Source organism: Plasmopara halstedii (genome assembly GCF_900000015.1).
Source record: "Plasmopara halstedii genome assembly, contig: Scaffold_202, whole genome shotgun sequence".
In the NCBI taxonomy this organism is placed as follows: domain Eukaryota; phylum Oomycota; class Peronosporomycetes; order Peronosporales; family Peronosporaceae; genus Plasmopara; species Plasmopara halstedii.
The window spans coordinates 149,278-164,979 of record NW_020187123.1 but is presented as its reverse complement, the minus strand read 5'-3'; the positions used below and the strand labels follow the sequence as shown (position 1 = coordinate 164,979).

General features: G+C 45.3%; 1 protein-coding gene across 1 annotated transcript; it reads right to left on the bottom strand.

Annotated features, from left to right (window-relative positions):
• Nucleotides 1-7,589: 7,589 nt before the first annotated feature.
• Nucleotides 7,590-9,959, bottom strand: PHALS_02522 (hypothetical protein F441_08860; the record flags this gene model as incomplete). The annotated part of the gene is made up of 1 exon (XM_024720645.1): nt 7,590-9,959. The coding sequence occupies one exon, from the start codon at nt 9,957-9,959 to the stop codon at nt 7,590-7,592; it is 2,370 nt and encodes a 789-aa protein (XP_024572792.1).
• Nucleotides 9,960-15,702: the final 5,743 nt, after the last annotated feature.

Below are 15,702 nucleotides of genomic sequence, written 5' to 3'. Positions count from 1 at the left end.
ATTGGGTCAAAATTGATGAGTTACTATTGCCGCTAATATCAGAGAACAAATTATCTACCTTGCTACATCAGCAAGTATCTCTATAATGTCGTCGACCGCAAGGACCGCATCCCCGTCAAGAGATCGTTGAGTCAGAAACGGGAAAGGATCCCCGACGCGAGTACACTCATTATACTAGATATTGTAAGTTGAATGTAGTGAAGAAGAGTCTTAGTAGAAGTGGATGCTTGTGAGCACTCGTTCTCGCACATCGTCTTTGGAAGACGATTTTGTATGAGCACAAGTGTCTTCAACATCATGGTGGGTAGGGTGTAAAAAAGCACGAACTAGATGGTGGTGAACGTATACATCACATTATTGCGCAAAGGTCATAAAGTAGTGACGGAACTCCATTGAAAAATGGTCCGAGGGACAAATGAACTATCAGGGACGCGTCATTAACTAAAATAGCTATATTATAAGAAAGGGCTGGACACTTTACATGAGTGGTGTTCGGTTGTTCTTCCACCGATTATTTACATGCGCGTTCTTCTCAGTGTTCTCCCCAGCGTATTTTCATAGCAGACGAGCGCCTCCGGGCAAGCTATGATCGATTTCTGCCCTTGATTCACCGATTACCGTATCCCTTCAGAGCTGTAAAATGATTTAATTATTTGGCATAAAGCATTTTCAAAATAATTGATTAGACGGTAAAACCCGAAGCGAATATTATTATCCTATGTATGTCTTTTCCTCGCATTTTTGTAATTATATTATATTACTCTGCCGTGATAATAAATTGTTAATTATCACAAAGGACGAGCAGACGTAGGAACTGGCTAGGTGTCCATGGTAAGTCTCAGCATCATATATTAAAGTGGCTCCTTTCGGGGGATTTGATTTACCAATTATGGGTGTGGGGCCTCCACACGTGAACCAATAGGCTCATTATAGTTCACTTTCTACTCAGTCGAAATATAATACTCATGCATCGAAAATGCACTTATGTTTGCAATATCGTTTACCAACAGTATTGAGCGGCATAATCTCAACACTCATACTCGCCGATCGAGTTGGCGTTCACGATCAAGCCTCAGATTTATCACTTGCGAGAGTTCGGGTCGCAAGATTACGCTCGTATGAACGATGCAAAGTGAACAAAGCTCAAGCTTACGAGTTTTGAATGTATGTTCCTTGGCGATGTGAAAAGGGTCAATTGTTATCGCGTGCTTTACTTGAAAAGTACCAATATTGACGATACCTGCTATATGCGGCTAGATGAGCGTGAAGTCGGCGGTATTACGACACGTACGCGCTTCTCCTGAGGCAAACTAATGAACAGAGATGATGGTTATGTTCGAAATTAACTGGATAGGCCCTTCGGGACGAATTTTTGAAATCTGCCAAAGAACCAGTCACAGGCGTCAAGACGGACGAGTTGAGCGTATATCGAGTATCAGCATACAGCAGCTGATGCCTTCTGAGCGTTCTGATAAAACTAGGCAAGAGCTAGCGAAGTATCGTACATCTCATCATTTTCGTCAACAAGACCGTTTGGTGTTTCGGCCTGAAGTGGAGCGGACAAGACGATGACTCGAGTCGAACCCTAAGCTAGAGAAAGGATTGAATAACAAAGAGTTGACAGAAGGAAGTGATGATCCACCGATACCGAGGCGTGCTAGAATTGACAAATGAGAACTCACCACGATGCTGTTCTTGTGTATATGGTGAGAAATGAGGATGATACGGACTTGCCGACAACATATGTTTAACAAATGACAAGCGACAATACGGCAAAGTGCCTTTTGATTTGTTTTCCAACCTAATGTTTCTTCTCCTTACTCGTGGCTTATGTCCTTAAGCATCGCACGCGTCTATTAACCTTCCTCTGAGCAAAGGCTGAGGCCATATAATCAGCCTCCGCCAAACTGAGTGCAAGGGTTTGCTGCTATTTTTACTTCAGCACCTGAAGTATGATCAAAATCTCTGCAGCGGGGCAGCCGTGGCTCTTTCGCTTAGAGGAAGCTAGGTCAAGGTCGGTGACCTTCGTTTTATAATTAGAACCAGTATGAGTGTAGCAGATCGCAATCCACTTACTCCAAGAGTAACTACAACCTTAACGCAAGGCTATTTAACTCTTTCGGTTAAAACGTAAGCTGAATTTCTTGGTTTAATTTCCGACAAAGCCGAATCTATAGGTTTTTCCATCTATAAAGAAAATCCTTATTAAAACTATAACTACTGGCTGTCCCAGCCACGTTCTGACGTGTTGATTATGTGAATTCACACCATCATTTGTTACCCACATCATTGTGTGACCCACACCACTCCTACTAGGGCATAGGAACCCCGTCATATTTTCAGAGACCCCACGTTTTTTGTCATCAGTATCGCTGCCCCAATCAGCAACTGAAAATGCATTTACCATAAATTTATCACTGCCTTGGAAAACAATTCTCGATAGGCGTGTACCCTTCAGGTTGCGAAGCACCTAAAACCTTTTTTTCACTGTTGCGGTCTGAAGTTCTCCAAGGAAATGAGACAGCTATGTTATCAAGTATGCAACAACCGGTCGACTACATAAATTTATGTACAGCAGACATCTAGTCAAGGATCGTATAGCTCGAGCGCCCCACCAAACGACCCTATTTTAGTTGCGGGAGTCTGCGTTGACGACAATTATAATCCTGATGCGCACGGGTTGTCAATACTTTTGGAATCTTGTTGACCGAATCGTCTGACCACATTGTCAATGTAGCAGGTCTGTTGATCATCAGTATTTTGACTGACACTTCGTGGTCGATCAGACTGAATTCCGCCTTGCCCAGCTCCTTCATCTTGAATTTCGTTCTTGAGTATTTCCTTGACGTGATTAATCTACCTGTTTGTTTCTGATGCCACATATAGTCTGACGTAGACAAAACCTTCCGGTGATCGCTTTACATAAACGCACCGTGCCCCTCGGTAGCCCTTAGAGCCTTTGTTTACATATAAATGATGTGTTGCCTTTTCCAGGCACATGCTGCTTGTTTCAATCCATATGTAGCCTTTTATAATTGACATACGTACCCCGGAGCATTGTCGACGCGGGGCTCCCGTGTAAACAACCCTGTCAGCACACTGTTCAAAAAGCACTATCGACATCCAGTTGTTCCATTTGTTGGTCGTATTTGGCACAACCTGCAAAAAAATGAATTGGTTTATGGTGGCAACCGGTGAAGAAATCGACTCCGTACCTTTGCTTGAAACCCTTCGTGACAAGTCGTGCGCAACAGTGCCATTCTGATCACGCTTCTTGGCATAGACTTATCGTGATTTAATTTTAACTTTATTCTTTACTCTTGGCTTTACTATCCATGGAGACAAGCCAAGTTTCAATGACCAAGGAACAATCGCATTGGCCAACAACGCCGGATACCATGCCCGGAAGAAGGTTGTGGATATAAGGCACCATTTCAAACGGAGAATCACAAGAAGGAACATGAAGATTGACGTGATATCAGCTTGTAGATATGCTTACGAAGTACTCAAAGCTAGATCGCTTACGTTTATACGCGATATAGCGGGTTTCAAGACTAAGCCAATGCCAAGGATCAACAAGAAGCTCTGGTGCGATGTCGAGATGGGGTGTATTTGTTGGGCTATTTACCAAATAATTTGATGTCTTTACTGCATCCACTCACCTTTTCAGTTAAAAGATATCTATTATGCTGAGAAACATATGAAAAAGAACGTAAGCGGACGATGCTGCTCCGCCTACAATCTGTTTGCTCACGAATTCTGTTGAGTTGTCGAATTATAGGCATTTGAGACAGACACATAATTAATTTTAATAAGACTCTCAAATTTGTTGAGCTTGCCAGATACTTCATTTTTGGTCTTGGTCAAAGAATTTGCGGTATATCTTAAGAATTCATCAAAAAAGTGAGAAAATATTTTGCATCTCTTTTCGACGAATTCCGCGTTGGAACCGTTATATCTGTGGGTATGTACTTCAGAACATGTGTCGTGTCGTTTTTGTCATCGAACGCGAGAGAAAGGCCGTGTCTCCTTTACACAATCTGCACACAGTGTTTCTTTTCTTGCTTGATCATCGTAATGCCTTTGGTCAAGCACTATGTCTTGAGTAAGACTTTCACTTTTGGGTATCCCATGCAGGCGTGTCAAAGCTTCTATTGGGTGTCAGCCCCGGAATACTCCAAGTAACATTCTTCTTCCTACTTACAGTCGCGCATGTACGTTATATCGATTCATGAACCTGATGCAATCACCAAATTTTAGTTCTAGATGACACACGCAGACCACAAAAACTTGACACTCATACCGCGTTCTCAAGCTTGCCAACCTTTAACAATCTTGTGTCAAGTCTTTTGATATAAAACAAAAATCATGCGAAGCCTCAATTTACCCAAACAATTCATCTCCACATTGCCGGCTACTTTGAAGAGTAGTAATTTGCCCTCTGCAATTGATTCGTCAATGCTTGCCTCAACGTCCATATATTCAAAAAAGTGCTTCTTGTGCGGGGGATGTTGCGCCACTGCAAATGAGTCACCTTGCGGTTCATGCCTCGTCCACTGCAAATACCGCGTCATCATTGTTGATACGCCTTCCGTTTCGCTTCACATGACCAACTTGGTTACAATCACTTTGATTAGCCGATATTGCGTAGAGCGCCACCTTTTTAAACATTAACCCTTTAAATCTTTCAGCGTTCCCATCTACGCGAAATGTTTTCTCTGTAGACTCCAGTGACTCTGATTCTTTGAACAGCGTCTCCTTTACTAAAATCAATGTGATGTTTCTCGCATTTTCTACAGGCGATGTGATCAAATCATATTCTGACGTTAGACTGCTGCGAAGTTGGCGCGACTCGTCAGTAGGATCTACCAATGTCCAGAGACCCACAATTCCCGAGCTGGGATATCCAAAACTAGCTCGTCAAAAGTGTCTAGATGTTTCGCCATGCTAGTACCACAGTTAATTTTGCAGTCGTGAATTTGTCGCGTCATTGTTATGCGATTGAGTAGTGTCGAGCGAGTGTAAAACCACACAACGTTCCCAATGACTCCATATCACTCGTGGCTGACCGTATCTTAGTCTGATGCTGAATCTCAACGCCTTGCGCAATGATACCCAATGCCGTGGCGTCGTTCAGATGCCACGTCTCTGTGATATCGCCCTCGTCCTTGATGGTCATGATTTACCCCAGAAAACCCTTTGGCGCCAAAGTCATCCTCACTTTGAGCTCCCAGATTTAGGACTTTGGTGTGCTTGTTTTTCATCTTAAGTACTGCAGCGGTACTGCCGTAGCAAAACGCTTGAGGAAGCGTACTTCTGGTCACCGACTTTTCGTTCTTTTCAAGAAACAAGTACTAGTGCAGCGGATCGCTTCAAGAGTACTTAAAACCTTCACCAAGGCAAACGAACACTTTTGTTCAGAATCGAAACTGATTTTTATCCTAATTTTAAAAGTTTAAATTTTCCTAAATAGACTAAATAGATACAGTAAAGCATAACTACTGGCTACTTAGCCACATACTGTATTCTTGTTTGGGTGCAGTCACACCATGCACATCTCGTGTGACACACACCCCTGTTCTCAGGGTACGTGTAACCCCGTTATAGGTACGAACGCTATATTGAAGGAAGAATTGGATGCGGCTGTTAATTGTGAACCCAAAGCAAAAATTTTATAATTTCTCGCTCTAAGAGGTTCATATCTTTACCAAATTAACTATCTGGTCGGTAAACCATTAAGAACGACGAGGGGATGTAGATACTGGCTAGGTACCCCACGTTGATCTCTTGGACGATTTGAACCCTCTGTCATGAACCCATCTGAGTTCTAATTCTGCACCAACGAACATGCATAAAATATAGACATGTATCCGCAACACCGTTCTTTAACAGTATTGAGGGCGTAATCTCAACATTACCATCGGCCAATCAGAACATAACGTCATAATCTGTCTTCGCTCGAATGACTTTAAGTATGCAATATTAAGAGTAAGTAAAGTGGACAGTGAAAATTTCCATTTTCATGAAAAAACAGCGTTGGGTATGTACAGACATTCAAAGGAATTTGAATTGTATAAAGACACTATGACCACAAAGTTTTAGCTCGCACTAATAGCGATGATAAGCGTATTTGTCACAGCATCCAATATTGCCATTTACTTAACTCACGCTGCGCACAATCCATTCATATTGCTTTCGGTCTACATTATTTGCTAACAGGACGCATATTGTAGCAACGAGTAATTTAATTTGTTGCTGCATCATATTATAGATATTTTGGTAGTCATTCCTCACATCCTGGGACTTTCAGCGAAGCTTAATCTTTGTGGTGAGAAGGCCTGCTTTAGCGTCGCTAGCACATTAGCGCGTATCACCTCATTTACTTCTTCTAAACACTGTATTAAGGTCGCTATATCACGCCAGACGCGACCTCCATTTAAAATGCTCTTAAATTGCATCATTCGTTGTTTATTACAGATACTTAACAAATTTCAACTTGTTTTGAAAACTGTTAATGATGCTCTATAATCGAAGACGCTATAGATTACAGAGTTATCTGACAAACGCGACAATTTTACATTGACCATATCAAAACCTGCAAACAACAAAGTAAACTTTAAGTATTAAACTCGCATACAGATATCCATTTAAAACTGATTGCTTTCACAGTGGAAGGTGTACGTACAGCATCTCACGTATAATGAGTTAAGTAGCCTACAACATTGTCCGCATAGATCTGTAGCGCATTGGTGGTGGCAAGAGTGTGCATGCGCTTTAAGGCGTTTTGGATCTGGTTTTGTTTAGACCAGATTGGGTTGTGTGCATTACGGTTCATTTGTCAGCGACAGAATGCTTTGCTTCTTGAAATCGTCCAGGATTACTCATATGTAATTTGTGAGAAAGATACTCATGTAGTTGAGTACAATAAAGCTTAGTTTGTAACGTAGTTACTCCAATTGCTGTTTAGCTGTAGCATTGACCAACACAAATTTCGTACTGCTCATCGAGCTTGCAAAGATTTACATTTTCTGATTCCTGCCGCTCCTCGTTTGTATGTGAGTGGGCACGTGTTTGATGCCTAAGTAGCTTTGGATGTTGAGATTTAAGCAATGAATGTTCTGGCAAATTCACCGGCTAACCGCTTTCCACTGCGTCATAGGGCAGTTCCATTTGAGGATTTAATGCCAAGGTTTGGCTTCCGTCCTTGCTTAATCCCGAATTCTGATTTGTGTTTTATAAAGCAGTCTATTTGTCTGCCGAACGTTAGCTCTATATAATCAAACTATTGGTGCGCTCAGATGCTGCTGTATCAAGGACGCTCACCTTCGGTTTTAAGCGTTTCTGAAGGAGTTGTATTGCTTGTGAAATGTTGTGGGTCCGAATGGGTTGGTCAAAGAGGAAGTGGAAATAAATGCGAAAGTGGTTGAAATATGCGAGCTCTACGAATTTAATGACACATTATTATCATACAGACCATAAGAATGTACAGCATCAGAGGTCATTACGGCCATTTTCGGACATTCGTGAAAATTTTTTGCCCACGTATGAGCCTGAGATCTATTTTTTGGAAGCTTCAATCGATATCATAATTACAACTCGAACTCTTCTTCGTGGACGTCAAAGTTACCACCGCCCAGAGCGTACACGGCCTCATTTGTAGCCATTTTAAGCGCAGGTGGTCCGGACACAATGACACTGACGGAAGGCAACAGACTTGCCGACATATCATCCATCTTGTGAATTTCTAGCGTTTGTTGTAGCAGGGACTGCATGTCGGGGCGTTTACCAATCACGACGTTAAAATGGTTGATAAGATCTCCGATCGAATGAACATCCCCACCATACGCAGCGTAATGTGCCCGCGGGGTTTCAGCTACAGCTGGAGACGCCTCTTGTGTAGCATTACTGCGACTGAACTTGATATACTCGAAGAACACGAATGCATATACAACAAAAATTGTCAAACAAAACATTGCCAGCTGAAAAGCACGATCGAGAGGCCATAGCTCCCAATGGTTGTCACCTTGAATGACGCCGTTCCCCCATCGAACGGCAAAGACAATGCCAATTGCAACCACAAAGAGCGTAGAGTACATAATGAAGCGCAAAAGGTTGCTTGAGCGGAGTGGCTCGTAGAACGGTCGAGCAGCTCGGCTTGCAGACTTTGCCGTCGCCGCGTTCATAGTGTCTTTGAAAGAAGATGACTCGAGCTTTCTCGCTAGATCAGCTTCGGAGTAAGTTCCCGTCGCAAACAGGTGAGTAATGAAGAATTGCTTGCTTGGGTCCATTTCGCGGATTCTCGCAAGAACAGGGGTGACAGTCTGGAATAAACTGAGCTCTCGAAAGGTAAAGATGAAGGTGAAACGCTGGGTCCATTGGCCACCATTGAAAGATAATTTGGTGGCAATGTCGTCTAAAACAGCAAGCACGGGCGTCACACCGATACCGCCACCGACCAGACACACCGTAGAGTAATCTTCATACAGCTCCAGCGAAGCGCCATAGAAACCATCCATGTACATCAGTGGCATAACGTTATCGTGAAGACAGTCCTTTGCGTATTGCACCAAGCTTTTCGACCAGTCTCCAACAGGCTTTATCAGGACTGTCACATCTGCGGGGCTTGTCCTTGGGGACGACGCGATCGTGAGAGCGTGCCATTGTAGCCTCGAGATATGCGGTACGTTCAGGTAAAGAAAATTGCCAACCTTATAATCATAGGAGGAAGATGCTGGCGACATACCTGGTGTAGCACGTTTGAGTACAATCTTGATTAGATCATCGTGACCTTCGCCAATGACGGAAAACTCTTTCACCGAAACGGGAGTCATAGAATTCCAGCTAGAAGCAGCTCGGCTTACGAACCACAAACAGCCTGCTGGCAAGATCCACCAAAGAATTTGAGCCCAATGCAAGATTGCAAACAATACAGCGATAACAAACAGAACCCAGTGCGTGATGTAAAACCATTCGTAGGCCTTGCGACGAATTATAGGAAACGATGTTGGGACCAAGAGTATAAGAGCAAGTGTGGAGATGAAACCAAAGACATTAAACCAGGCGTAATAACCGCCACCAGAATAGTCAAGCGTAAAATTGCAGCTTGTGCATGGAAGCTGGTTATCTTTCCACGTGCCTAAGCGAAACCAATAGATCCAGTAGCCAAGCATGTGCACCACGCCAGTGATGACAGTCATAAATCCAATCCAGCGGTGAAACTTGACGCCATTAGCGTACGAAAGGTTGAAAAACTCCATCCAGGGGGAATTTCGGGTGACAGGTAACAAAAGAAATGCCATATTATAGATGCACAGGTAGGAGGCGCTAATGCCGATAATATTCCAGTACTTGTCAGTGTTGAGGGTACCCGCTTCTGTGGCAGCGTCAACGCGTCGATCCCACTGGAACCACCAGCATAGGGCATTGCCTCCTAGAACGTAGACGACTCCAACAAACCACTCACCGACTGAGAACCGGGAGACGCCAAGAATTGGAAATTTAGGTTTACGGCGCATAAGCATCGCAAAGCGCCAGATCAGCGTGGAGGTCAAGCGTCGAGCCGTATTAATGTGACGCAAATACTCGATCAGTAGCACGCTGAAGATAAACGGAACGATGCAGAAGATGAATAGAAACGTAGGTCGAATCATTTCGGTATGACCGCTCTCGGTGATGTTACGACCGATACCCGTGTCCACAACGTAGTTCATGTGGCCGTGACTGGTATCGACAGGTACATTCTCATATCCATTCCACCAGTCCATCATCGTGTTCAAAAGGTGAAGTTCATAGAGCGGTGCCCACGTTGCAATATTGCCAAATATAAAGCCAGCGATACCCAGTACGATGAAGAAGCGGACGACGTGGACGGCGGGGGACAGCGTCTCATTCTGTTCAGGCTGCCTTCTTTCATAGTCCACATCGACTCGTGGAGTTTTGAGGGCGTTATAGTCCGCCATCGTCGTAGTTCAAGTTGGTAGCAAGTTTCAAACTAAAAGACCAGAATGAGATGATCTCCTGAATCATGTCGGCTGGGTTAAAGGTGTGGATGGTTCCCAGATAACGTGGATAGTCAACAATATCATATAATAGAGCTTGGCGTCTAAGAAGATATGCGGGCAAATGTACATTCCATTCATATTGAGTATATTATTGATTGTACATGCGTACTGTCCATGACCGAGTCACCTATTGATCTTTTCTGTCCAACACAGGTGTCACCATCAGCATCGCAACTGGATACGGACATTCTAAATATATGTTGTCTACTGAAAAGTGTATCTACTTTTTTAAATTGCTTGGCATTTCTGAGTCTATTTATGATACTTCATAAAGTTAGCCACCTTGTATTTTATTTGCTTAAATGCAGAGAATAGATGGACTCCTGTATTGGCAGAGCAACTTTCACTACACAATTGTGCCTTTGTATTGTACATGACATGTCTAATTAGCTGTGCAGTGCGTGTTTTCTGCATTGAAGACACCGTGCTTGTCTACCGAAAAGTAAAGGTAGAACGGAGTACAGTAATGTTGTGAACTCGTTCATTACAAATTTGGTACAATATTGCGAGTTTCACATTGCACTTTTGATTAATTTTAATTACCGAAGCTTCAATTCAAAAGAAGGAGAGGGTCAAGAATAAGAGGCATTTTACTTTAACGGATATTTGATTCGAGTCAGGCCAATTTTACAGAAATGTACTATCGTTCGGTTCCGCTCTTGACAGAAGCCCAGAAAGTCAAAGATTTGTTATAAGGAAGACAACCCCGTGAACAAAGGGATCATCGAACACTGCAACCTTCAGCCTTCACGCATATTGATGTCATTCCCTACTTGACGGACTGGCCATTACGCAGTAGCAATAGGTCAGTGTGTTGTCAGCAACCTTGACAAAAGTAACTTGGAAAATGAACTCGCTTAGAAATGTGGGTCTTTGTCCGAATTTGTCAAATAATACGGATCAAAACGCCTGTAGGCGCATAGCAACGTGGTTGCAGTGCACTTTGCACAGAGGAAGTTCTGACTTTGAAAGTCCACGTTGTCCGATGCACAGAAGTAGAGCTTGTGCTCTCTTGCCAGGAGCTGAAGCGAGAGCCTATACCGTTAGTTGATGTTTGGCTAGCTTGCATCTTCAAATGAATACACGAAATTAATGCTTATTAATACCTAATATGCAGCGGATTTTTGTAAGAGGGTGCTGTTCACAACAGTTTCTCAAACAGAACACACACACTTGTACGACGAGAAAGTGATTCCTGACGTAGAGGGAGATGGAGGAAAGAAGAACGACTGAAGACCTTAAAGGTAAATTTGCAAATGAACCAAAATGAGTTAATGGCTTCCAGCTACATGCAAAACACCCCAAATGTAACGGGGTTACGCGTGCCTTGTAAAAAGTGCGGAGTTTCACGTACCTGTGGAAGAAAGGGCGGGTCGCACATGATTGTGCGACCGTACATAGGTGTGAATTACACAATTAGTGCAGGAACAGTGGTGTGGCTACACCGTAAGAAGAAGCCACCACGTGGCAGGATTGCCAGGAGTGATGCATGTTACTATATTAATTAGGAAGACCTAGGGTTCTGGATACTGGCGGTTCTGCATCAAAATAAAACAATTAAATGCGGTTTTAATCTTTACTGAAGTGTTCGTTTGCCTTGGTTAAGGCTTTATACTTGAAGGTAGCGACTGCGATCCGCTACATTCGTACTGGTTCTTGGAAAGAACGTAAGGTCGCTGACCTTAGCTTAGGTTACTCTAAGCAAAGAGCTACGGCAGGCCTGCTGGACTTGGTAGTACTCGTAGTCAATCTACGCCCGAGTCGATACGACTGAGACTCTGTGAGGATCAAGGCATATAAAAATTTGCTCCAGGGCATGCAGGACGGGCTTAATAAGCAAATGTTCCTGCTGGGCCTTGAGTGCGTGGGGCACCTCGATGCGCAAAGGCCTGAGGCCATAAGCGCGTGCCTAGAAGCGTTTGAAAGTGATGAAAATGCTCTGTTTGAGCACTTACAACAGAAGCTGTTAGTCTAGACTGCGTCCATGACACCACCGTCGACGACGGATGATTCATTTCGACCCAGGCCGCTCATGGTGAGCGTTCAGACCTTCGAGAGGTATGATGAAAAAAAACTCCTACTCTGGATAAGAGAAGCCGATATGACTATGACATCCGCCATACTCCGAAACGCGCACCTGTGCGAGGCGCTAGCTATCTCCAAGCTCGGGGGCCGAGCGTGAGAGTGGGCACTAACGCGCGGTGCTTTAGTTGAAGCTGCGTACCCCTCCTGGGAGGTGCTAATCAGGCATGTCGCGTGAAATCGAGTTTTCTGGTTGCTCGAAAAGAAGGAGTTGGTGGACTTTGTCTAAGATTTGAGAACTCTCATCGCCGGGATGACAGCAGATCCTCTCCCCGAGGCGGTCGCAGTGGCCGTCTTTATGGAGGGCCTCTGCACTGGCGTGGCCAGAACTGGAAGTTTTTCGCGTGCATCCGTCTTCTTTTGAAGAAGCGGTGAGCATGGCATTGAATTCTTCAAGTCGGCACGACTTGGTCGGAATACACACCCTCATAGCTTGTCGAGCGGGACTGGGCCAATGAATCTCATCTATGCTGAGGAGGTGGTGGAGAGCTCCGAGCTGCTAAGCAGCGTGTAAACACCCGATGGTGTTTTGTCTGTGGGGACTCCCGTTACCTACGGACTGGTTGTCCCCTGCACAAGGCGCGTAAAGGTCCGTCGAACCGACGTAACCTGTCTGGAATAACGCGGGGAAACGGCATCACCCAGTAGGAGCGGGGTGCCATACTGAGGGAGAGCTGAGTTCTTTGAGCCTCAAAGGGGTCCCAGCCTCGAAGAGCTGTGTGCTGTTGAAATCGGAACGTGTGTACAAGCCGGGCTTGCTGGTCGTAAAAGCGACCGTGAAGGGCTTCGATGAGCCATAGAAAACCCTTATCGATTCTGCGTCGGGCAAATATGCTCGACGCTCAAAGATCAGAGGAAGTCAGCTGTATGCAGAGGTGCTGGAAGCGCGGTTGAGTGACACCTTCACTGTTCGCTTATCGACGAATATATGTGTCACGGTGCCGAAGGTTCCTGTGGGCCTCGATGTCAAGTTACTTGACTTTGATAGAGTGGAAAGCTTTATAGTCTTAGACTTGGATGCAAGGTATGATCCCATCCTTGGTATGACCTTATCCTTGGTTTGGCATGGTTGGTACACCATGAGCCATGGATTGATTGAAGGTCGAAGACCTTGGGTGCTACGCGCACGTCTTCTAGTGGAGCTATTGGTGAGTCATGAATCCACCTCTGATAGGAAGCAGAAGCGCTTTTGGCGCGGGCACTGGGCCGGGACGGTCAATGTGCTGGATATTGGAGTATCCGATTTGTCAAACACCAAGGGTGGTTTGGACTAGAGTTTCGAGCGTACCTCGCGGGCTGAATGTGGAGTGGCACGTAATCCACTGGGCATTTCTCACGTTACAAAGCAGCTGCTGCATGCTAAGAATGGCATGGTCAGACGAAGTCAGAAGCATCAAGGGCGTGGCCCTCGCGATGCCCGTGGAGGGACACGTAATCCACTATGCACTGCTCACGTTTCGAAGCAGTTGCTGCGTGCCGAGAGTGGCATGGTCGGACGAGGTCCGCGGCATCCTGGGCAAGGCCCTTCTTATGCGCGTAACGCGGCACTTATCTACTGGGCGAAGACTGCAATAATAGCAGCTCTTCGTCGGAAGTTGTTGATAATATCAAGGATCCGATGGAGCAGGAAGTGACACCACTGAATGACGCCTAGTGCGTGTTCCCCACTAGTCTCGATGAGACATAAAACCTCTATAGAAAGGAGTCAGCAAAGCTGTATGTTATCTGCAAGACGAAGGTCGTCGACCCTGACCCAGCGTGACTACCGTAGACACTAGCGCACAGCTATATACCCTTGTCAACGGTATGACGGGAGAGAAAGACGGCGACGTCACTTTCGAGGCTATTTCCGCGGTGGTTGCTCGTCAAGCGCTGGACGAGATGTCTCTCAAAAAGTTAGCGGTGTCTTGAAGGCGGGCAATGTAGCCGAGGTGGTCATTATAGGATCAAACGATAAGACTAATTCGTCATCGCTTCTGAATGAGGTCCTGGAGAATACCAAGAGGGTGCTGAACGCACGAAGTGGATCCTCGATTCCTGAAAAATCTCGGATCCGTCACATCCTTTAATGAAGAAATTGCAAGACGTCGTCTCCAAAACCCGCCGTCGGTTATACCTCTGGACCGAGGTGTGCGTCATTAGATTGACCTGGTTCCAAGAGCCAAATACTGGGTAACTTGCCAGTGGTCTCTGCCTGAGAAGCAGTGTGACGTCATTGACGCTTTCTTCCGGGCAAAGCAGGAGGCAGAAATGGTGCGTGAGAGCGAGTCTCCCCATTCGACATCCACGTTTTGTGTCTGGAAGCCAAATGGCAAGTGGCGTATCGTCAACGCTTACAATAAGCTCAACGCTGCCACCATGCCGGCACAGACGCCAATTCCTATAAAGGATGTACTCCAGTCCAGCGCACTCGACCTGACCGATGGTTATTACCAATTGATCATGAAAGCAAGTAATATTCCGCTGACAGCGGTGAGTACGGAATGCTCTGGGAGTGGCTGGCGATGCCCAAGGGCTGTCGAATGCACCAGCAACATTTCATCGTCCTTTGACACAATTTTTCAAGTCTCACCGGGCGTATGCACAGGCATACTTCGATGACATCTTCGTCCATAGTGGTGCTTGGCACGGGGGGCCAGATGTGGAGAACCAACATAAAGAAAGCTGTCGTTAACCCTATCAACAGCCTCCCGATGATCGGTGTACCAACACCATTCCTTATCCTTCTTAAGGAGATTCGACAATGGCCGTGCCATTTCCGCATAATTTGCGCTAAACTTGCGAAAGTAGTTGGCGAGGCCAAGCCACTTGCGCAAGTCTTCTTGATTCTTTGGAACCGACCGGTCCACAATGGCCTTGACCTTAGCTGGATCTGCTCAAATCCCACGCTTCCCAATAAAGGAAATTTCTTCCGCGCCAGAGATACACTTATTGGCTTAGCATCAACTTATTCATATACATACACTCGAGCACCGCTCTCAAATGGACGATCATCAATACTGGCGTTGCCAGACCCCGATCGTCCTTTAAGTGTCGTCTGTGACGCTTCGGACTACGCCATCAGCTGTGCACTGCTGCAAGCAGACACCGAGGGTCGAGATCGGCTGATCGCGTTCAAATTTCTTCGGCTTAAAGCTGCAGACAAGAACTACCCAGTTCACGACAAGAAATTGCTTGCGATGAAGTATGCACTTGTCAAGTTCAGAGTGCACCTGCTCAAAGCCGTTTGTGATCTACACAGATCATGCGTCACTATTCACTGCGACTCAGTCGCGTCACCTCTCGCAGAAGATGGTCAAATGGCTCTCCTTTTATGCAAAATAAAACTTCGAGGTGAAGTGTGAGCCAGGAAAGCAGAATGCTTTGGCTGATGCGTTGTCATGCAGACCGGACTATGAGCTTGCTCGTGTCACGACGGTGACGTCATTAGTGACGGATTCGATCCGCGCTGCATACGCGGGTGATAGTATGTGTAAAGCGCTGCTACAGGCTCACGGGAGCAAGGAGGTTAAAAGCTCGGACAAAAATTTGTCGGCGCGTTTGTGCATGCGGTTAAACC